Raw genomic sequence first — 22,051 nt, 5'->3', positions numbered from 1 at the left:
AATACAGCCACCATCAAACAACGACGAGCTACCTTGAAGTAATGTTTTTATTAGAGACGCGCGGAGGCACAAAATGGCGGCCCACGGACCACCCTCTCAGCACCACACCCCTCAGCACCACACCCCCCAGCACGGTCGAACTGGGCGGGGCCGGAAGGGGCGGGGCAGGAAAGGGCGGGTCCTTCTTGGGCCGGAAGAGGCGGGAGCTGACCGGAAGTGGGGGTGGCGGCGGCGTGGGGCGGCAATGGGCCGCAAGAAGAAGAAGGGGTCTGGAAGTGCGGTGTCACGGCTCGTGGTGACTTTTGATGAGGAGAGGCGGAGGTGAGGCTGGGAGGGGGTCCTAGGGTGGCAAAGGGAGTCGGGAGGGGAGAGGAGGGTGTTGCTGAGGGTTTGCTCTGTTCCCGGTGTGCAGGGAGTACCTGACCGGCTTCCATAAACGGAAGGTGGAGCGGAGGAAGGTAGCCCTGGAGGAGATCAAGAGGAAGCTGAAGGAGGAGCAGAGGAAGATGAAAGAGGAGGTATAGCTCCTCCTGAGGAAACAGGGCTCCTTGCCGTGCCGAGGTTGTGGGGCAGGCACGTAGTAACTGCTTGCTTGGGCCCTCGGGCTTCCTTTCCCTCGCTTGGGGGGGAAATAGGCCCTCGTTGATGGAGGGGTTGGGATGTGGGATCGGCACTTGGAAAAGCAGGGGTGCTGTGGTGACCTGTTTGTCTCCCTCAGAGGCACAAGGAGTACCTGAAGATGCTGCGCGAGAGGGAGGAAGCTCTTGGTATGTGCTCTGTGTCTGTAGGATTTGGGCTCCCTTGCAGCAGAATGGGTATCAGAGGAGTTAAATGCCTGCGAGAGGTGCCAAACTGGACAGCCCCTGTGCCTGGGCGGACATAGCTGTAATAGTGGTCCTGCCCCAAAGGGATGTTGCTTCACTCCTCGTGTCCCCCTAAGAAGTTGGGCAATGGCTTGTGCAGTGGGCTGAATGGGGACCCACTCAGCCCTCTGTCCCTAGTGGGGAAGGAAACTGGGCAGGCTGGACAGGAAGGAGCATGCAGGAGGGTATCTCCAAGGCATTAACATTTTGGCTGGGAGAGGGAGCTTGCCCTTCGTGCCTTAAGTGTGCTTGCAAAGACTGGCTCTCCTGCCCCCAGTGTGATGGTGCACGAAACGTGGGGTCATTAAGGTTGAAGAGATCTGTAAGATCATCTAGTCCAACTGTCCACCTACCACCAGTATAGCCCACTAAACCGTGTTCCTAAGTACTGCATCTACCCTTTCTTGGGATGGTGACTCCACCACCTCCCTGGGCAGCCTGCTCCAATGCATCACCACTCTGTTGGCAAAGAGATTCTCCGTCATATCCAACCTGAACCTCTCCTGGTGCAACTTGAGGCCACCACCTATCATTGCCTATCACTGTTATCTGGAGAAGAGGCCGACCTCTCCTGGTGCAACTTGAGGCCACCACCTATCATTGCCTATCACTGTTATCTGGAGAAGAGGCCGACCCCCACTTCGCCACAACCTCCTTCCAGACAGTTGTAGAAAGCAGTAACGTCTCCCCTGAGCCCTCTCTTCTCCAGACTGAACAATCCCAGTTCCCTCAGCTGCTTCCTCACATCTCCTTTGTCATTGTCTGGACGCTCTCCAGAGCATCAATATATTTCTAGTAGTGAGGGGCACAAAAACTGAACTCAGCACTCAAGGTGTGGCCTCACCAGAACTGAATACAGCTGAATGGTTGCCTCCCTGCTCCTGTTGACTGTGCTATTTCTGATATGAGTCATGATGATTTCTGATACAAGCCATTGGTCTTAGCCAGTTGGGTGCACTGCTGGCTCACTTTCAGCTGGGCATTGACTAGCACCTCCAGATCCTCACTCTGCCCCAGATATCTAGTGTTGTGTAGTGTTGATGTAAGTGTACTTTGTGAAAACCTGGTATTTTTGTCTTTCCAGATGAGTTTGATGAACTGGAGCACTTGGTGACGTCACGGACAGAGTCAGTGAACATTGACCACCCAAACCATGTTGTAACAGTCACAACCATCAGTGACCTGGACCTTTCAGGTGCACGCCAGCTGGGACTGAGCACCTCTGAGGTACAGCCTCTTGCTGACTGTCTGATTGCATCAACTTTAAATGTTCTTGGGGCTAGTTAGATTGGCACTCCCTAAATAAGCCAAAAGGCTTGCAGCTGGCTAGCAGCAAGGATGAAGGGGGAAACTCTGAATTCTCACATTTCTCCGCAACCTACATTGTGCCACTAAAGAGGAAGAAATGTCATCCTTGAACGCCTTTCTTCTAAGCTGCTGTGGAATTGTTTGCTAACTGATCTTGTGTTAGTAGAAGGTGCCACAGAGCTGGACAGGGGGAACGCAGCATGGTAAAACCAGGTACAACACAAATAATGAGAATTTGGGCTTCACTGTGTGGACTGTCCTCCATGTTTTTCTGTGACCTGTCCACAAACAGTTACTGCTAGGCTGAGGAGGGGTTCTGCTCTCCATGAGCCTCTACTTAGACCGCAAATAAAGAAATCTTGTGGTTGTGGTTGCTTTTATTCTTAAAACAGATTTTAACTGAGATCTCAGGTTTGTTTCATAAAGACTTTATGGCACTGACTGATGTGATTCTTTTGATCTTCATGAGTTGTGGGTGGATTTGAACTCCCTGGGGAAGTGCTGCATTGAGCAGTTAACCTTTTACACTTCTAAGGACGTCTTCTAATCTGAAAATCAGGTTAAGGAGAATAATAGTAATTACTTAGTAGTAATTTAAGGAAAAAGCTGAAACTTCCAATTCATAGGTGCGGCCAGTAATGTTGTGCTGAAGCTGTTGGATCTTGGAATAGATTAACCTAGGACTGATTTTGTGCTGCTTGTCCCTTTCTGAAGGGCTGCAGTAAAAAGCCTTGAGACTTGAACAAGGCTTGTGTAAAATGTAAAATCCCTGTGTTTTGCAAGTGGGGATGAAACCAAGAAGGTAGCAAAAACACTGGAATTGTGAGACTGCTTGTTTTAATGTGTTCATAAAGATGTGTTTGTTTCTTTTTTTAAGGGAAAAAGTGGTGGTTCAGAAGAGGAGAAGGGGGAAGAGGTGGTGAACAAGCCTGCAAGAACAATGCCCAAGAAGTCCAGAAACCCTTTCCTATCTGAAAAGTACGTATAAATTCATTCAAATGCTTGCTGCTGGGCAGTGTGAGCTGATCAGGAGGATCTTTTGTTTCCATAGCAGTAATGTGATTGTGAGGAGGGGATGCTGTGCTGCTTGGGTGCTGGTGGATGGGAGCCAGCAGAGGGCACTGGCAGATTGGAAGCCTGCCTGGGTCAGTCTGTTTCTATCAAATTGATCTCTGGTAACAGAGGCACGAGGTGGGTGTGGTGCAGGTCAGGCTTTGCCCTGAACTGTTTGCCTAGTCCTTTTCTCCTTCTGCTGTGTCAGGATGGTGCCCAGCACAGTGGAGTTCACTTGGGACATGCAGTTACTTGTGTCCATTCCTGTTGGGCCACACAGGGCTGTCCTGCTGCTGTTGTGGTATCACCTTGCTCCAGTGCGCCTTGGTCCCTGAACATTTTTCTTTTCCTGTCCTACCCAGGATCTCTTCTCTTACTGCTACGCTGCACATGCACAGCCGGAAAAAGAGGAAAGGAAAGCGACCCCAACGTGGACAAGGTCCACGTAAGAAAATCCAGAAACCCAGCATGAGGCGAACCACTAAGACTCAGCGACGGAGACTGACAGGCAAAATGGGCCGTGACCAAGATTAATGGAGAACCTGGTGCTCAGCGCAGCCGCTGCGACTGTTTTCAGCAGCTGGGCTGCTACTCTTTGTGACCCCTTCATAATGAGCAAGGACCTTGTTTACTTGGCTTTCTGAGCCCATTTCAGCCTTTCTCACCTCCTGTGTGTTGGCCACAAGTACTAGTCACTCTTATTTTGCAGTGGTCGCCAACTAAGTACCTGAGTGCCATGAACTCTCTAAAAATCTTCTGTTGGAGGTCAGATTCTCTGTATGGCATAGCCCTTACTTGGCTTTATCGAAGGAGAGAATCTAAAGCTGAGTGCAACGGACATGCTGTCAGGTTAACTTATGAGACTGGGAAGAATTCTGCTTCCACTTGAGCACCAATGCCTTACTGTATCTGCTGTGCAGTAAATTTTTCCGGGACGGTGTGGTGGTGTCATCTTGTGTTTCTTCTTCAGTGCCACAGCTGACTGCAGGGATACTTTTTTTTTTTGTATCTATCCCAGATGAAATTTAGTAAGTTTCTTCTGTGAAGTCATTTTGCTAAGAGAAATACGTGTGACTTATCTGAACCATAACAGCAACTGTGTTAATACCAGTACCAGCTGGAAAGAGGGTTAATGATTCCTGTTGCTGGGAAAAAAAAAATCTTTAAAATCTACTGGTGCTCAGGAAAGGGAATAGCTAGGAGCCATTTTTGTGGTAATACAGAACCCGCCAGAGCAGGAATGGCTCATTCCATTGTCTGCTGAATGCGCCGATGTTAATTCCGATAGCTCAGAGTAGTATGAAATCCCTTAATGCCCTCGCTGCATGTGTGTGGCCCTCTCTGGGATGGGAGTGGCAGAGGATGTGCATTACCTCAGGGTGGCCGCCTTCTGCTTGAGAATGCTAGTACATGTGTTCTAGCATGGATGTCTGCAAGAGAAGGAAAAAAAAAAAAGTCGCCATGCATGGCTGTGGATAAAGAATGCTTCTGGCAAAACAAAGTGAAACTTCAGACCAGGGGAGAGAGCCTGGGCAGCACATTGATCTCTGACAGTCTGATGGCATGCCTGGATCCTAGCAGTCAGGGTTGTACAGCAGCTTTTCCCCTGTCCTCGGTGCATGGTGCCTTGCAGGGTGACCAGAGGCAGAGTGAGGCTTGCACTTTGCTCCCCAGGAGTTTGCCCTAAAGCTGGAATGGCTGCTGTTTGCGGTCCATGTGTGTCACACTGCAAAACCTGCTGAAACGTGGAGTGTGAACTTTGGGTTGGGTTTGTGGGAAGCCTGGAATGGCAGCGGGGCAGCGTTGAAATACCTCATTATAATCCTGATAGGATGTTAAGAGTGGCCTCAGCAACACTGAAGTGTTTGTAATTTTGCTGCCAGGTGATTTAGAAGAATTACTGACCCTAATAACTTCTGAGCCTTTCTCAAGCTGCAGCTGAAATCTTGAAAAGCCTTCCTTCTGTGCTTGGGGGGAAAAAAAAAAAAAAAAGTGGAAAAAGCAGAGCCATTAAATCCTATATGGAGTTAACCACAAGTATTGGTTGCTGTGCTATTGATTTCTCCATCTGATTGATTCAAGCTTGATTTTGTAATGTGGCTTACTGACTCATCCCTCGCTGCTGTCTCGTTACGCACAGGGCTGGAACTGGGCTGCTCCAGGATATACTGGGTGAAGGATACCAGCTTACACGTACAAGCTTGTGTGTGAAGCAGTTGCCAGGCACATCCAGCATGTGTGTTAAAGTCTTTGTGCTAGAGTCATTGTGTCATTTGCTGCTTCCCCTTCTTTTCAAGACAGTTTTGAGTGTTACTGTTGTTTTTTCCTTCTGGCTGCTCACAAACAAGTTCCAGCTGTTGGTGAGGAAGCTGCTTCTGAATGCATCGTACCTGCAAAAATCACCATGCTAGTGTGGCTGCTGCACTGAGAAGTGATCACTGTGACCACTGTGTGTCCCAGGGTCACCCAGCTGTGCACTCAGCTGCAGCCTTGTCCCCACAGATTGGGCACCTGAGTGGTGTGGGTGCTGCTGCCCCAGAGCTTGCACAGAGGGGATGTGAAACTCCAATATTGTGTGTCCACACGTGATGGCTTTCAAGGGCTAGGCTGTGATTCTGCACACATGCATGCACAAAAATGTGATTGGGATTACAGAGGATCAAAACCAGACAGGGAGGTCGGATAGTCATGGAGAAACTGGAGCTCAGTGCAAAGATGAAGCTGCAGCGTGTGTGAGGTGTGCTGTGTGTTGCTCCCATGGAGTGTATCAAGCTCAAGGCTGTGTGCAGTGCAGTCTTATTGCTGCTCCAAGAAAAGATCTGAGAAAAAACGTCACGGGATTAGGGACTAGAGCTTTTGAGAGCTAAGGGAGCTGACTAGTAGGAAGTCCTAGTGCTTGCAGAACTGTCCTGCCGATGTTAACCAAGTCCTGGGGCAGAAGCCCCAGGCCTGCTCACTGGCGGGAGATGGAGATGAGGGGGAAAAATGGCAGCCCCGTCCCCAGCCCAGCTCGGGTCGATCGCCCGACCGCAGCCACCGACACGTGGGTGCCCGCGCACGTGCCCGCCGGCGCGCCTCCAGACAGCCACTCAGAGGGCAGTATTCAAATCTGTGCCCGGTCGAGGCCAATGAGAGGGCAGTGGGCGTGGCTTCGCTGCCCGCAATTCCCACGGGGAGCTCCATTCAAAGGGGAGCTCGGCGGGGAGAGCGATGCTGGGAGTCGTGGGGAAGTGGAGGTACTGGGGGGGCACTGGGATGCACTGGGAGCAGTAGCTACGGCCGCATGCGTTGTAGAGGCCGTGGAGAGCTCAGTGGGCTCTAAGAGCCCTGCGGTATGTGGGGATCCACAGTTTGCTCATCAGGTAGTGTGATGCTATGGGGTTGCCACGTGTGGCAATCAGTGGGCAGGGCTGGGCAGCGAGGTTGGGCTCTTTCTTTCTGCATTGCTCCCAGGTGAGTGCCTGGGCTCAGGTCTGGTGTGAATGAGTTAAGAAAATGTACCTTCCTCAAGCTGCCCCTCTCAGACACTACTGGAGGGTGCAAAGCAATGCCCCTTTCTAAAATAAGGCTCCTGCTGGGGAATACCCTTTTATTTTGTGTAACTAGGTGGGTCATACTGATGGCCTTACACCTGCATGCCCTTTGATTCCAGCCTGCCCAGACGAGTGCAGCAAGCTTCAGTTTAGGACTACCGTTTGTGCTTCCACAGGAGCCTGAGGATGGGTAGCTGAAAGCTCAGCTTTCTGCTGCTGTTCCTTTCTCCTGGCTGCTCCCTGCAGCCCAGCAGCCAGAGCACCTCCAATCCTATGGAGGATGCCAGGTTCGGTGAATGACGTACCCTGTGCCAACTTTGAAGCCAACATATTTGCAAGGAGCCTGTGCCAACACTGCTTCCGTGCCGCAGGGGTTCACCCGCACGCTGCCCAGGTAAGCTCCTCCATCCCACCTGCAGGCTACGAATGCTGCGTTAAGGGCTGCTTTGCTTAGCCCTGGGACTTTGTAGAGATGGAAATCCCTAGCACAATAGCTCAGGGTGTCCATCATTTAACTGTGCTTGGAGCAGAGCTGGAGCCACCTTGGTAGGGAAGGGCTGGACACAATTAGGAAGGGCTCCATAGATCCTGGGAGGGGAAGCAGGGAGGGAGCAATGCAGATACATGCAAGTAAATAGCAATGGGAAGGGAAGGGGGAATGGCAAAGTAGGGACCCACACTGGATTTCATCTCTGTTTGATGCCTGTTGGTCCCTTCTGACTCAAACAATTCTATGATTCTTACCGAAAATGTGGTCCTGGCAGATCTCCCTGGGGCTGCAGCGAGCTGTTCCTGGAGAGAAAGGTGGAAGGGGATACATCTCATGTGATGCAGGGCTCAGTCTGACCCCATCCTCCAGAACAAGCCACTTGGCTGCAGAGCGCTGCATCCCTCCAGGCGTCAGCTGGTTTCATGTTCACGGAGGGTTTCGTGTCATTTGCTATCCTCTCAGAGCACCAGGCTGGGGATCATGAAATAGTAATGAGCCTCCCGCCCTCCTCCTTGCCCTCTCCCCCTGGCCCCAGGCTCTCTAAGATTACTGCAGCCCTTTGCGATCTGCTTAGAGCCGTCTCTGAGCAGATCCAAGTGTGGGTGAGATGCCAGAGGGAGGGCAGGCAAGCCCCCTACCACTTAACCCAAACCCTGCAGGTAACGGGCCTGGGGGGGATGCTGGAGGGCAGCTGCAAGCAGAGATTCCCCAAGCCCTCATCCTCATGTGCTTTCATATCCGGCACGGTGATGGCACGGCTGCATCCCCCCCTTCCTCACAGGAGCATGACGCAGAGGTGGCGGGGCACAGCACCAACGCAGACCCAGGTGGGCCCTGGGACGCCGTCCGCATCGTAGCACCGCAGTGTGAGGTGTACGTCTGCGTGGGTCGGGCCGACGGTGCAGAGCGGTGAGTGGCAGTAACTGACAGAGGGGGAAGACGGGGAAATTGGGTGCAGTATCCCCAGTGCAATGGGGGACATGGTTAATGGGCATAGTGGTGATGGGTTGATGGTTGGACTGGGTGACCTTAGTGGTCTTTTCCAACCTTGATTCTATACTCTGCTTGGGAAAAAAGGGCTGAGCGCTTTCTCTGCCTAGGTTTCTTGTGACTGCTATCTGTCCTCAGGCGGTGCAGCCACGCTGACCGCTGTCTGTCCTCTCCTTGCTCCACAGCTGGCACCAGAGCAGGGCACAGCCCCCACTCAGCCCCAGCACTGTGGGCCAGCATGGAGAAACCAGCACCGAGCCCCACAGCCACACTGAAGGCAGGGTGAGATGGGCACTTCTCTTGGTTTGGGTGGTTTCAGCTCCCTCGTCCCCTCAGAGCCACTTCTGCTGGGCATACTCAGAAGCTCCCAAGATGCCAGGGGAGGGGAGCTGTCCGCTGGGACCCTTCACTCCTCACACATGTTCTTTGCCCCCTTTCAGCCCAGTAGCTCGCAGTCCTATTGCAAAGCCCTGCCCTATTTGTCTCTCAGGGCTGGGAGATGACCAGGCTGTTGGACACCACTTTGGGATCAGGCAAGCGGGACACAATGAGCTACAGAGGCCACAAGGATAACGTACAGCTGCAGGTGGACAGAGCCAGGTGGGCTCAGCCCGTTCCTTCTGGATCCTGGGTGAGGACAGAGGCTCCAAGCTTTAGGAAAGAAGTCTGTGTGCCAAAAGCAGGTATGTGTGGTTTGCTCCCACGCTGGATCCTCTTGGTGTCTTGACCATAAAACATGGGGCTGCCATCTCCCTGCATGCTTCACTGTGCTCCCACCTCACCCTGCAGTCTGGGTTTTCCCTCTGCCCTCCTGGATCGTTCCTAACTCTGAAGCCCTGCTTTGCTGTGGGCAGAGTAGCATTGCACACCGCTCATTTAACAACCTTATCCCCATCCCAGAGCGCACTCCCACCAGCCAAAAGCCCAAGGAGGGCTGGGCGAAGCACCGCATAGAAAGTGGCTATTTCTCCTTGGAATCCCGAAAACCTGACCCTCCCTGGGCTCCCTCCGCACCACGTTCTGGCCGCAGCTCCTCTCCAGGTCCAGGCAGCAGCAGGCACTTGGCATCCTCCTCCCGGGCTGGGGAGCCCCGTGGGCATCTGGGTGGCGGACGCACAGAGGGGAAGCATGTGCTGGAGAGGCAGGAGTACACGGTGCTGGCAGACCTGCCCAAACCCAAGCGCCTTGGCCATGGAGATGCTGCCGACCGCTGTGGTTCCCGCACGCTCAGTCCTGGCCGAGTGGAGGTGGAGAGGATATTTGGCTGTGAGCGCAGGTGAGGAGCGATAGAGCTCTGCAGTGGGTTGTCCCCATGAGTCACTCCATGGCTTGGGGAGAGCAGGGCTGGGAGTTACAGCTCAGCTCTGGAGCTCCCAGCCATGTCGTGGGAACTGCAGGATATGCTGTAGAGCTGGGAGATGGGGAAAGGAGAAAGAAGCTCCCAAATCCTAGTAGGCTTAGGGATGCTGAGAAGTCCCCAGTCCCAGGTGGGTCTTTGGCTGGAGAAGCACAAGTGGCTCCAACGCTGGCAGCCCAGTGGTGGCACGGGGTATGCAAGGGTGTAATAGGGACCGGGCAGTGGGCGAGATGGGAAGGAGCAAAGTGGAGAGGACTTGAAGAAATGGCACAAAGAAGATGTGTAAGAGGAAGCTGGGGTGGTCGCAGCAATAGGGTAGAGACTCCAGCATCTGGGGCAGGCAGAGATGTAGGGCTGGAGAGGGGCTCAGACAGCAGCCGGATAGGCTGTGTGTGCCTGCAGGAAATCTGAGACGTTGGAGGCTTTCCAGGCGCTGGAGGAGGGCCGCGTGGAGCGGCTGGATGGCAAGACCCCAGTGCCACCCAGCAAAGGCAGAGTCATTCGGAGGCAGTCCAGCCCCAGCCTGCCCAGGGAGGTGAGTCCTGGCTGCTTTCTCCTGCTACGTTTCCCCCTATTTCTGGGTCCAAGAGGCTTCTCCTGGATACAAGCTGGCTCTATGCACAGCCTTCCATAACCCAACCAAGCTGTCTCCCAGCTCTTATCCCACCTTACGTCCCTCCTTGCCTTCACTTATGCTCCCCTTGCTCTCTGCCCTGTGTGTTTCCAGGGCCAGCGACTCTCCTGGCAGCCTGAGCTGCACAGCAGAGACTCCAAGGAGCCTCGGCGCTCCCCCAGCCCAGATCGGCACCCAGAGAGGACTGGGGTCCCCCTGCACCCCATGTGCCCATCTCCACGGGCGGAGAGGGACTGGAGGAAGCCCCGGGAGCCCACAAGCCCCACTCAGCGACTGGAGAGGGGAAGCAGCAGCCCACGATCCCACAGCCCACAATCCGCCAGCCCACGCTCCCCCAGCCCTGCTTCTAGGTTAGAACGGAGGGCAGGGGGAGCTCTGAGCCCTCCCCAGCATGCAGAGAAGGACTGGAGGAACAGAGGAGAGAGGAGCCAAGTTGCCTGGCAGACTGCGAACATGGGGAAAGCCGTGGAGAGAAGAAGTTGGGGGAACTCTTTGCACCCCCCAAGCCTTGGGAAGAGCTTGGATGGAGGCAAGCTGGGGGGAGCCAGGCCACCACGCTCCATGAGTCCTACAAGACGGACAGATGGCACATGGAAAAGCCAAAAGGAGACCTCCCAGCCTGGCCTGGCACAAGGTGCACAGAGACAACACAGGGACCCATCCGGGAAGCAGCTGGAATGCAGCTGGAGGAGCCTCCGTGACAAACTGCAGCTTCCCCATGCTGGGAAGGGCACAGACAATGAGTGGAAAGGCCGAGGGAAGCCCTTGCGTCCCATGAGCCCAACGCGGCCACCAGAGCAGAACTGGAAGAGCCATGGAGATGCCCACCAGGCTCAGAAGGCAGAGAAGGACTGGAGGGCGCAGGAGAAGCCACCGTGCCACATGGACTTGATGCAGCAGCTGGAAAGGGACTGGAGGAGCCCTGCTAGGTATGGAGATGCCTGGCCACGGCCAGATGACAGCTGGAGGAGGCCTGAGAGCCCAGCACAGCGGCTGGAGGATGACTGGAAGGGAGCTGAGCACAGCCACGACTCTAACAACCCAGAGAAGCCATTGGAAGGCGACTGGGGGAACAAGAAGCTCCTCATTTACCACGTGAGTATAGAATCATAGGATCATTAAGGTTGGAAAAGACCTCTAAAACCATCCAGTCCAGCTATCTACCTACTGCCACTACTGCCCCCGAAACATGTCCCTCAGTGCCACATCCACACAGTTCTGGAACACCTCTGGGGATGGCGACTCCACCATCTCCCTGGGCAGCCTGTGCCAGTGCAGCACCGCTCCTTCTGAGAAGGCATTTTTCCTCATATCCAACCTGAACCTCCCATGGTGCAACTTGAGGCCATTCCCTCTTGCCCTATCGCTATTATCTGGGAGCAGACGCTGACCCCCACCTCACCACAACCTCCTTTCAGGTCCTTGTAGAGAGCAGTGAGGTCTCCCCTGAGCTCCTCTTCTCCAGGCTGCACAACCCCAGTTCCCTCAGCCACTCCCCATCAGACTTGTGCTCCAGACCCCTCACAGCTCCACTGCCCTTCTCTGGACACGCTCCAGGGCCTCCATGTCTCTCTTGTAGTGAGGGGAGTAAGTCAGGGGAGTGAAAATGGAAACAGGGCTTGGAGATGGCAGGGATCTGGCCCTGCCGGGTGTGGAACCAGCACACCCCTTTTCCTAAGGTCCGAGGAGCAGTGTTTCTGCTCCAGCACTGGGTGACATGGGAGGAGAAGGCCGTTTGGGGCTGGGGAGGCGAGGACAGGGGCTCAGACCGAGCTCTCCCCTTCTCTCCCCGCAGTCGCAGCTGGGTGGGAGCTCCAGCCCACCGCAGAGCTCCTCGGGAAGCCGGCCCCTACATGGGAGCACCAGCGAAAAACGCACTAAGGTAAGGGCCGGAGCTCCCCGCCCGCCCCGCCGGCTCCATTGGCTGCGGGAAAGGGGCGGCCGAGCCGGCGGCCACCCGCTGCCATTGGGCCGGGCCGGGCCCTCCCAGGAAGTTTGGGGTGGGAAGGGGAGGAAAGAAAAAAAAAAAAAAAAAAAAAAAAGTTTGAAAGGGGGGGAAAAAAAAAAAAGCTCGGGGCGGGCGGCGGAGCGAGCGGGCATGGTGGGGCCGCGGGAGCCGCCCGGCTGCTGAAGCCGCCCCGCCGCCCTGGCTGCCCGCAGCCGGCCACGCCGCGCCCCCGCCATGACGGTGAGTCCGGAGACCGCGGGACCGGGCTGGTGCCGGCGCTGCCTGTCCTCGAGGCGCGGGGCGGGGTGGAGGTGACGGGCCGGGCCCGCGGCCTTCCCCGTGCAGCGGGGCGGTGAGGGGTTTGGCGCTGTGCTTTGCTTTTGGGGCCCTTTGCTAGCCGAGCCAGGCCCCTTTTGGGGAAGAAATGGGCTTTTGGGGCGGCCGGGAACCCCGCTGTGGTGGAGGGGAGGCGGCCCTGCTTGAGGTCACCGTGCAGCAGGTGACCTCCAGAGGTCCATTCCACCGCTGCTGTCCCGTGGTGTCAACTGTTGCCCTGTGCCCTGCGGCCCGAGCAACTCTGGGATCCATGGCCTGGATGGGATCCCCTCCGTCCCCTCTGTCTGGAGCACTCGCTCTGTTGCCTTCTGTCCTCCATTTCTTCACCCTGCTCTCTCTGTACCACCCGGGACTCATTCTTCCACTCCCACCCCATCCCCTTTCCTTCTTTGGTGTTTACATTCTTTAGATATTTGTAGGCTGTTATCTCGGCCCTTGGATCCCCGTGGCAGCCCAAGCAGGCAGCCAGCTCCCTGCACCAGGCATCACCCCTGCTCAGTGCTGGACCCCCCAGGTGCCTCCTGCTGCATCCTCACATCTCCGCTGTTTGGAGCCAGCCCCGGATCTCCGGACGGCTCTGCTTTCCTGCCCGCTTCCTCCTCCTGCCCTGGCCTTTTCCTCTGACGGGGGGGTTAGGATTCAGCTCAAACCTCGCTCTGTTCTCTGCCCATATCACAAGCTCTTCTCTCCGGAGTACAAAGCTGAAATTAGTGGTAGAGAGGAGGAGAAAAGCAGCTTTAAGCACTTTGTGCAGCAACTGGTGTCTTGTCCACCGAAAATACTGTCGACAGTGACAGAGCTGCGCCTATGAGGAAGAAGGCAGGGAAAAAGGGGCTGGTTGTGTTTTGTGCCATTCATGTGCCTTGGGAAGCTTTACTGGCCCTGGTGCTGTGCTCATGGCAGTAATAGGGCAGTGTGCCTGGCCCTCCTGCTCCATGCACGTGTATGCTGGGAGAGAAGGTCACGCCAAGTGTTTTGCCTCCTTTCCTTCCCTCCTGCCGCTCCCAGCCCGGAGCCAGTGCTGAAGTCACTGGATTGGAAAGGATAACGGCGCGAAGGGTGGAGCTGTCGCCACGGGGAAAAAATTAATTTTCAAAGAACAGTGGCAGGGCAGTGGGGATGTCCGGGTCTGGGGGAGTGGACAAGGGGATGCACGTGGTCCCCGTCCACTCACCACCTCTGCTCCCCATGCCTACTTTACAAAGCCGAGTGGTGGGCTGAGTTATTTGCTGGCTCGGGAGGAGCTGGAGCAACAGAGCTGGGAGGAGGAGCAGCTCCAGCCTGCTTGGCTGAGGGCGAAGTCGGGGAGAGCAGTTGCCCTGAGTCAGCTCTCTGGCGCGGCACTTCTGGAAGGAGCTGAACTGGGATGCCGGACAAGTGGCGTGAGGTTAGGAGGAGGCAAAGGCGGGGGGGAACTTCTTTTTAGAAGGGAATGATCTGGAGGAAACCTTGCTTGTCCTCCATAACCATGGCCCAAGGCTGGGCAGAGGGTGGGCTCTAGGAGTGGAGCCCCCAGCATCTTGGAAAGGATTTGTTCTCTGGCTCTGGTTGTAATACCGATTTGATCCCCAGCCTCGGGCAAAGCATTGACATGCTGTGTGTTTTCACAGCTGTTAAATTGCCTCCTGCGCCTTTGCGGTGTAGGGCTGGTTCATAGCAACCTGCTCTTGGCTTTAATAAGTGAGCAACGGGGAAGGTGCTGTGGAAGATACCCCTGGGGCACGGATGCCCGGGACTGGGACAAAGTGTGCCTGGTTCCCTGTGCCCTTCTCCAAAGCACAGTCCTGCTGGTGGCAGAGCTGTGTTCCCTTCCACATAGTCTCCTCACCCGTATCTCCCTCTCCTATCTCTGAATAAATATCTCCAAGGCACCTTGCAGAAACCTCCCTGCTGCATATTTTCCTTTTTTTTTTTTTTTTTTTTTTTCTTTACTCTTTCCTTATCTCCTGTTTCCTCTTACAGGAATGATTGCTAACTGCAGTCCTCCTCCGCCACTGGGTCCTAAACTAAACCCCCACTTGTTTCCTCAAAGCGATGCAGGGCTCTTCTTGTTTCATATTCCCTCTATGAGAACTCTGCTTCCACCCCCTCCAGCACGCAGAGACCTTTTGTGGGTTCCAGCACACACTAACACTCTGATTTGTCCTTTCCTCTCCAGCCAGATCTCCTCAATTTCAAGAAGGGATGGATGTCCATCCTGGACAGGCCCGGAGAGGTAAGCCCTACCTGGAGCCTACCTCTTGCCCCAGTCCTGCTGGTCGAGTTCCTTGTGTGAGCAGTGATTTTTCCCTTCCCCTCTTGTTGTGCTCGCTCCTGCTGCAGGGAACTCATGCTGGAGGGACCCAATACTGTACTGGGTGCTCTCTGAGCTGAGAGTTATGGGGACTTGGAAGGGACCTGGAAAAGGGGGCAGAGCCTGAAGACTGAGAGGTCACAGGGCAGCACATCCCTCCCTGTTCCTGTGCTTCCCTCAGTAACTGTCTATCCGTTTTCCCTCCTGTCTTTTCCCCTCCCTCCCCCTAACCCATCTGCTGACAGTGGAAGAAACACTGGTTCGTGCTGACCGACTCGAGCCTGAGATATTACCGGGACTCGAATGCTGAGGAGGTAAGCATGGGCAGCATCTCCTCACCTCTCTGTTCTTTCCTGCCCTTGTCCTCATAGCGACAGGGAAAGGAACATGACTGCTGGCACAGGCACCTCATGTCTACACAAGGGAATGTGTCCCATCCCAGTGAAGGTCTAACATCTCCTTGAGACCTTGTTCTGACCCATCATTCTCCATCTGAAGAGCCCTTGGGGGCTGTCATGATTTGAGGTGAAGAGAAAGGCTGAGATGGGGACAGCTGGGCTGTCCTGATGCTCTGCCACTCTTCTTCCTCCCACGCTTTGGTTAGGGTGCAGGCAGGTGGCAGGGGCTTTTTAAGAGCTGGGCTTTGCTTACACCCTAGAGGGTGGCTGTGTTTTCAGGCTGATGACCTCGATGGTGAAATTGATCTCCGCTCCTGCACAGATGTGACAGAATTCGCCGTGCAGCGCAACTATGGCTTCCAGATACACGTGAGTGCCTGGAGGGCAGCGCCAAGGGATGTCGGGTGGGATGGCTGCTCCCTCCTCATCTGCATCCCCGACACAGACATTTAGGCAGTGCAAACCTCATGGTGCCAGGATGGCAGGGGTAGTCAGTGGCATTCCCAGCACCCAAAGAATGAGAGTGCACTGGCTGCTCCTCTGCTAGATGGTGACAGAGCCTGCATCCTATCTCCGTTGCAGACAAAGGATGCCATCTTCACACTGTCAGCCATGACCTCAGGCATCCGGCGCAACTGGATTGAGGCTCTGAGGAAGAACGTGCGCCCTGTTAGCGCTCCAGATGTCACCAAGTAAGAACTGCCTGCTGGTGGGTCTCTTTGCTGTCCCCTTCTTCGGGGGGACAGGGGCTGACAAGGTCCTGGGGAGGCGGGGAGGGGGGCTGTGATGGTGAAAGTGATGGGCTTGTGGGAGGTGATGCTCTCTGGGTGCACAGCATCCTGGCAGGCTCCTGTCTGCTGGAAAGATACTATATTGAATAGCATTATAGAATCTGTTACGATTGGAAAAGACCACTAAGATCATCTAGTCCAACCATTGGCTCATCACCAGCATGCCCAGTAAACAATTTCCCTCAGTGCCACATCTACCTTTTTCTTGAAAACCGGCAGTTTCTCACGCTGCTTGCAGAAGTCTGCCCTGAAACCCATTTTTTAGCTCCATTTGCTGCTGGAGCCTGGCGTGGCTGGGGCTCAGGGTGAATCCTCCCCACCCCCTGGGGAAGCCTGTTTACCCGTGCACGCAGACAGAGCTGCCAAGCAATGTGATGCAACCGCTCTGCTCTCACACAAGGTTTTTCACAAGGCTGGGTTGAGCAAAAGCTGAGCCATGCGTTTAACCAGCAATGCAAGGGGGCTGTTTGTCTGTCCTTTTGCAGCGCTTGTCCTTCACGTGTCATTGTCCTGGTTTCAGGCTGTCTGACTGCAACAAGGAAAACACAATCCGTAACTGCGTCCCACCAAAAAGCTCACTGCGGGTGGACGAGCAGCAGCAGCAGCAGCCAAGTTCTGAGGGAAGCACCAAAGGCAGCACATGGAAAGCGGATGGGCCACGCCATGCCTTCGACTACGTAGAACTGTCCCCCTTGCAGCAGGATCCCCAAAATCAGGAGTCCCCACCGAGGACGAGAGGGAGCCTGAGGGTGTCGGAGCGAGTGCCCAAGCATGAGGATCTAGAGCGGGATTTGGCAGTGCGTTCAGAGGAGAGGCGCAAGTGGTTCGAGAGCCCTGATGGCAGGGTTTCCAACAGTGATGGCCCAGGGGGGAACTTGTCCCGCAAAGTGGGGGAGCCAGACTTGCCCACTGCCCCACTTTCAGAGGAGCAGCGGGTTCGGCTGAATGAGGAGATAGAGAAGAAGTGGCTGGAGCTGGAGCGCTTGCCCTTGAAGGACTCGCGGCGAGTGCCCTTGACAACACTGCTGAACCAGGGCAAGGGCAACCATGCAGATGCCAATGAGGCGCTGAAAAAGGAGGTGAGGGCATCTTGGAAAGTGGTTTTCTGGTGGCCCCTTAGCGTGATCCCTGCAGCTTTGTGCCTCCCCGGTGGCTCTGCAGAAGAGCAAGTCCACCGATGTTGGTGGCATCGCTTGCGTGGAGCTGCATTTCCTGGCAGCATGTTTGCTGCCTCCTGTCTTGAATAGTTCCCAAGTCAAAAAACACATCACCTCCCAGCCCTGGGGAAAAAGGCTGAGCATCTCTCTTCTCTTCCTGGCGCAGGTCCAATCGCTGCGGGCGCAGTTGGAGTCCTGCCGGGCCCGAAACGAGAGCCTTCGGGAAGCTGCCAAGTCCCAGGGAGATGGCCACGTGCCCCGGGGGTACATCTCTCAGGTGAGCAGGATGGGTGAGCCTCAGGCTAGGAAATGCCAGAGCCTGGACTCAATGCCAAGCAGGTATCGCTAATCATTGGGTTGCCATGGTGGCCCTAAATAGGCTCGGTTGTAATCAATGTTAATTACATAAAAGCTAGTGTGTGTATTGAAGAGGCTAGAGTTGGCAGGAGACAATGGCACGAGCGTGCTGTCAGGAATTCAGGATTCCTCATAGTTGAGGGAAGGGAATTTGGGTTCCTGGTGAGCTCCTGTTGCAATGGACTAGCTCGCTGCACCCAGCCCAGATAAAGAAAACCACAAGTCACATGGAACCAGTTCTCTGGTACTCTGCGATCTCAGTTAGCACTTACGGCTCACAGGCCTCCATGTGGTCAAAAGAGAAGAAAAAGGAGAGGGGAGAAATGGCATCTTATCTTTCTGAGACTGAACTTCACCTTTCCCAAAAGGTCTCATTCTCTCTCAATTTGCCTTAGTACCGGGGGAAGGATGGGGAAGAACAAGTTGGTGAATTCAGTGACTTCTTAAGAATAATGTTTTGGCATGATTTGATGGCAGGCAAATCCTCCCCAAGGACCTTGGGGTGTAGGTCCAAGATGGGACAGTCTTGCTTTGCTGTAAGACAACTTATCTACAGCACTGAGCATTGAAAGAGCCAACCACCAGAAAAAAAAAAGTGTGAGCTGTGTGAGAAGATCGTTAGCAGTCAGGCTTTGGGGAGGGAGGTGTCTGTAACAACGCCCAGCCAAGTGGAAGGTGTCACTTTTCTGAAGAGGAGGCTCGGTTTCCATCAGTTCTGGGGATGCTGCTTTATTTAAAAGGCAAATAGTGGGAATGCAGTTCCAGCAATGCAGCCTGGTAGAAGGGTCTGGGTCAGCTCCCCCTTGGCATCTCTTGCTGGCTCAGTTGTAAGAGAAGTAAGAGGAATGTTCTTCCTCTGCAGTGCATGCAAGGCTCACAAGATTTGTGAACTGAACACTTGTGTTTGGTGATAAAAGTACCAGGAGAAAACATCCCTTCCTGTGATGTTTTTTTACTTGTCTCCAAATGGCCCTGGACTAGGGAAGAGTTTGCAAAATCAAGCATCATCCCAACAAGGTGCCTGTCCTCCTGTCCACGTGTCTTAGAGTCATATAATCAGAGTATCCTGAGTTCAAAGGGACTCGCAAGGACCATTGAATCCAACTCCTGGCTCCACAAAGATCTACCCAAAATTCAAACCCTGCATCTGAGAGCTTCTTGAACTCTGGCAGCTTAGTGCCATGACCACTGCCATGTCCCAGTGCCCAACCGCCCTTTCAGTGAAGAACCTTTTCCTAGTATCCCACCTGGCTGTCCCCTGACACAGCTCCATCTTGTAATGTGTCTGCCACCTTCACATCCCTCAACTTTCCCTCCTACTATCCTTTCCCCGGCATGGCAGGAGGCCTGTGAGCGCAGCCTGGCTGAGATGGAGTCGTCACACCAGCAGGTGATGGAGGAGCTGCAGAGGCACCACCAGCGGGAGATGGAGCGGCTGCGGCAGGAGAAAGAGCGGCTCCTTGCAGAGGAGGCTGCGGCAACAGCAGCAGGTAGGAGCAGAAAGCAAGACATGTCCCTGCTCCCTTCCACCCCTCCCAAATGTCTCTGACTTCTGCCAGAAACCTGTCACCTCCCTGTCCCAAAAGTCTTGTAACTTGAGTCCCACTGCTGAGCCTGCAGTTCGATCTTGGAGGAAGCTTGGCTCTCCTCCAGCCTGTGCTGCGAGGTCTGGTCAGGGTGGGATGCCGTTCATTAAGCTCCTTGGCAGCACTCGGTGCTTTGGGATAATCCTGGTTGGTGAGAGCTGCCCAGAGGGCAAAAGGGAAGGAGGAGGAAGTGCAGAAACAGATCTTTGAGCCTGAGGCACCAAGAACTGGGTCAGCTGCCTGGCTTGGTTGCTCTAGATGTGCCCAAGCTGGCACAGCCTGATCCCTTGTCTCCCATTGTCTCTCTCTGCAGCCATTGAAGCACTGAAGAAAGCCCACCGGGAGGAGATGAACAAGGAGCTGGGCAGGACACGAAGCTTTCAGCAATGTGGCTCCATCTCAGATGCCCTCCAGAAGCAGCACCAGTAAGAAGTCTCTCCCACTTCCCTTGCTCAGTGCTTTGGTAGAGCCTATTGGTGGCACAGGACGGCAATGGCAGCAGGGCAGCCACAGCCTTGTGCTTCTCTGGCAGGTTGGATGTAGACTCGCTGAAGCGGGAGCTGCAGGTGCTGTCAGAGCAGTACTCCCAGAAGTGCCTGGAAATTGGGCAGCTCACAGAGAAGGCGGAGGAGCGAGAGCAGACACTGCAGCGCTGCCAGCAAGAGGGGAAGCAGCTCCTCCGGAAGAACCAGGCAAGAGAGGGGCTTTCCTGCCCATAGGGACTACAGAGTGTCCTCATTCCATTGCAGGACTGCCCCTATTTAACCCGGGTGTCTCCTTTTTTTGTTCATATTCTTCCCCTCCCAATTTATTAGTGGGGCCAGGACAGCAAGAGAGCCTTATGGCCATGCCATATCTGCCTTTTTGCCTGCAGGAGCTGCAGATCCGCCTGTCGGATGAGATTGGGAAGCTGCGAAGCTTCATCACCTCGCGGTGCTCTGGGGACCGCTCTCCACAAAACAATGAGCGCAGCTCCTGTGAGCTGGAGGTACGGGGTACATAGGCTGTCCCCAGCAGTTTGGGCTCAGAGTGGGGGGAACCAGGAGCCACACAAGGCAGCAGGGCCGTGCAGGAAGGAGGTGCGCAAGCTTCCCCTGCGCGCCTCTCCCAGGGCACCGTGCATCACTTCCCGCTTCCTTCCTCCTCCACCACCACACTTGCGCCAGGGACAGCAGCCGCTGCCCAGGCTGTGGCTCTCTGCTTCCCCCTGCCTTGAGTCACCGCCTGCTCCTCTCCCCCGAGCCAGGTGCTGCTGCGTGTGAAGGAGAATGAGCTCCAGTACCTGAAGAAGGAGGTACAGTGCCTCCGGGAGGAGCTGCAGATGATGCAAAAGGTTGGTGCTTTCCTGTGTCTGCTGGCTAGGGCTGGGCACCGAGTCTCCCTCTCACAGCAGAATAGAGGGGCTAGGAGTTGGCTGCAGGTTTCAGACAGGGTCACTTGGATGCTCAGGCCAAGCCCTTGTGTCACCTGTGCGCCTTGTCCCTGCTCGCTCATTGAGCGACACAGCCTCATTGCAATATTCCATTACTGTCTTTATTTTTAATACTGAGAACAATGACTTTCTGGAACAGCCTCCTCAAGGACATGGTAGTGTCCCCACCACTGGAGGTTTCCAAGAGGCAATTGGACTAGGTTCTCAATACGCTCACCTAGGCTCCATTATCCCACAAAATGTTGGACCAGCTGGTCTATCAAGGTCCCTTCAAACCCGGGCCGTTGTATGCTTCTCTGAAATTGTTGCCCAATTTGGGCTGAGGTTCAGGCCTTAGGCTGTGTGTCCTCCCTCACCCACTGGCCTTTGTCCCACTGGCCTCACCTCGACACCTGAATACCACCATGAGGGTTGCTAACTCTTCTCGCTCTCTGGCAGGACAAGAGATTTGCCTCAGGGAAATACCAGGACGTCTATGCAGAGCTGAATCACATTAAGGTGCGCTCAGAGCGAGAGATTGAGCAGCTGAAGGAGCATCTGCGCCTGGCCATGGCAGCACTGCAGGAGAAGGAATCACTGTGCAACAGTATCAGCAATTAAAGGTGAGCACTGAGGGGCTGTAATGTTCTCTCCAGGCTTGGGTGGCTGAGATCCACTGACTTTTGACAGAGGAGTGGAGGCAAGGCAGCTTCCTCCTGCTCCATTTGGTGGTCAGCGTGGCTATGGCTGGACCCAGCCACCTTCCTACGGGCAATTGCAGAGGCAAGGGTGGGGATGGGGCAGTGTGAAGCCACCACAGGTGTTCTGTTGTCCAGAGCAAGCCTTCTACTTGCTTGAACACTGTGGCCATCAGGCTTTCCAAACCTTTTTTTTTTTTTTTTTCTCTTTCTAGGTCTGCTCTTCCTTTGTTTATCTGTTCCTGTTTTTTATTTGCTCCGTTCCTCACTTGTGGGGAGGGGGAGGTTGGATTCCATCCAGTGTCGCCTTGGCGAGACATCTCCCTCCCCAGACAGCTCCTCACTCCCCTCCCAAAGCTTTCGATGAAGCCTTTCCGAAACCTTTTTGCCTTCGTCTCTGAGCGCATTATTTGGAATGGCTCCTTACATGCACCTTCTTCAGGATTTTATATGTGAAAATTATATTTTATAGAAGAATTTTGTTTTCCCTTGAGAAGAAGAGGAAGAGGAAGGGGAAAGCTTCTATGTCACCAGCATTTTCTAACCAGAGAAAGAGAATACACACCCCACTTCTGGGAGCCTCACTGCTCTCAGCCATGCATCTGCCTTTGGCACTCCTGTTCCCTCTCTTCCAACTGTCTCTGGGGCCTTGTGGGGACATACAGGGACATGCAACGACACCACTGCCCTAGGGCCCTGTGGAAGAGACACCCAAGCCATAGGAGGGGGCCGCCTGCTGCAGCTGCACCCGCCTGCGACTTTGAAAGAGGAGACCTTGGCACAAGGCTGCATGATGGAGCTCTCAGTGACTGTCCTTTGGCTCTGCCTTGGCAGATCCTCAGCTCCTG

The 22,051-nt window shown here is 54.7% G+C and overlaps 2 protein-coding genes across 5 annotated transcripts; both read left to right on the top strand.

The window, feature by feature from the left end:
* On the top strand, positions 59–4,164 carry NOL12 (nucleolar protein 12). The gene is made up of 6 exons (XM_021385442.1): positions 59–321; positions 413–518; positions 719–767; positions 1,948–2,090; positions 3,049–3,149; positions 3,587–4,164. The coding sequence occupies exons 1-6, from the start codon at positions 74–76 to the stop codon at positions 3,756–3,758; spliced, it is 819 nt and encodes a 272-aa protein (XP_021241117.1). The 5' UTR covers positions 59–73; the 3' UTR covers positions 3,759–4,164.
* Positions 6,400–21,436, top strand: TRIOBP (TRIO and F-actin binding protein). 4 transcript variants are annotated; one of them, XM_021385359.1, is made up of 22 exons: positions 6,400–6,460; positions 6,934–7,151; positions 8,029–8,156; positions 8,423–8,519; positions 8,728–8,920; positions 9,138–9,513; positions 9,997–10,129; positions 10,322–11,323; positions 12,024–12,110; positions 14,671–14,727; positions 15,051–15,119; positions 15,483–15,572; positions 15,786–15,895; positions 16,515–17,073; positions 17,318–17,428; positions 18,851–18,998; positions 19,408–19,519; positions 19,627–19,786; positions 19,969–20,082; positions 20,341–20,427; positions 20,965–21,128; positions 21,419–21,436. In XM_021385359.1, the coding sequence occupies exons 2-21, from the start codon at positions 7,038–7,040 to the stop codon at positions 21,124–21,126; spliced, it is 3,909 nt and encodes a 1,302-aa protein (XP_021241034.1). In that variant the 5' UTR covers positions 6,400–6,460; positions 6,934–7,037; the 3' UTR covers positions 21,127–21,128; positions 21,419–21,436. The 4 variants fall into 4 exon arrangements, with proteins under 4 accessions (XP_021241034.1, XP_021241039.1, XP_021241044.1 ...); XM_021385364.1 differs by lacking the exons at positions 6,400–6,460; positions 6,934–7,151; positions 8,029–8,156; ... (4 more) ...; positions 10,322–11,323; positions 12,024–12,110 and adding an exon at positions 12,339–12,416; XM_021385369.1 differs by lacking the exons at positions 6,400–6,460; positions 6,934–7,151; positions 8,029–8,156; ... (4 more) ...; positions 10,322–11,323; positions 12,024–12,110 and adding an exon at positions 12,427–12,528.

This window comes from Numida meleagris, chromosome 1 (assembly GCF_002078875.1).
Source record: "Numida meleagris isolate 19003 breed g44 Domestic line chromosome 1, NumMel1.0, whole genome shotgun sequence".
Lineage (NCBI taxonomy): Eukaryota > Metazoa > Chordata > Aves > Galliformes > Numididae > Numida > Numida meleagris.
Note: the sequence above shows the minus strand (reverse complement) of the source record. Positions and strands in the feature narration are given on the sequence as shown.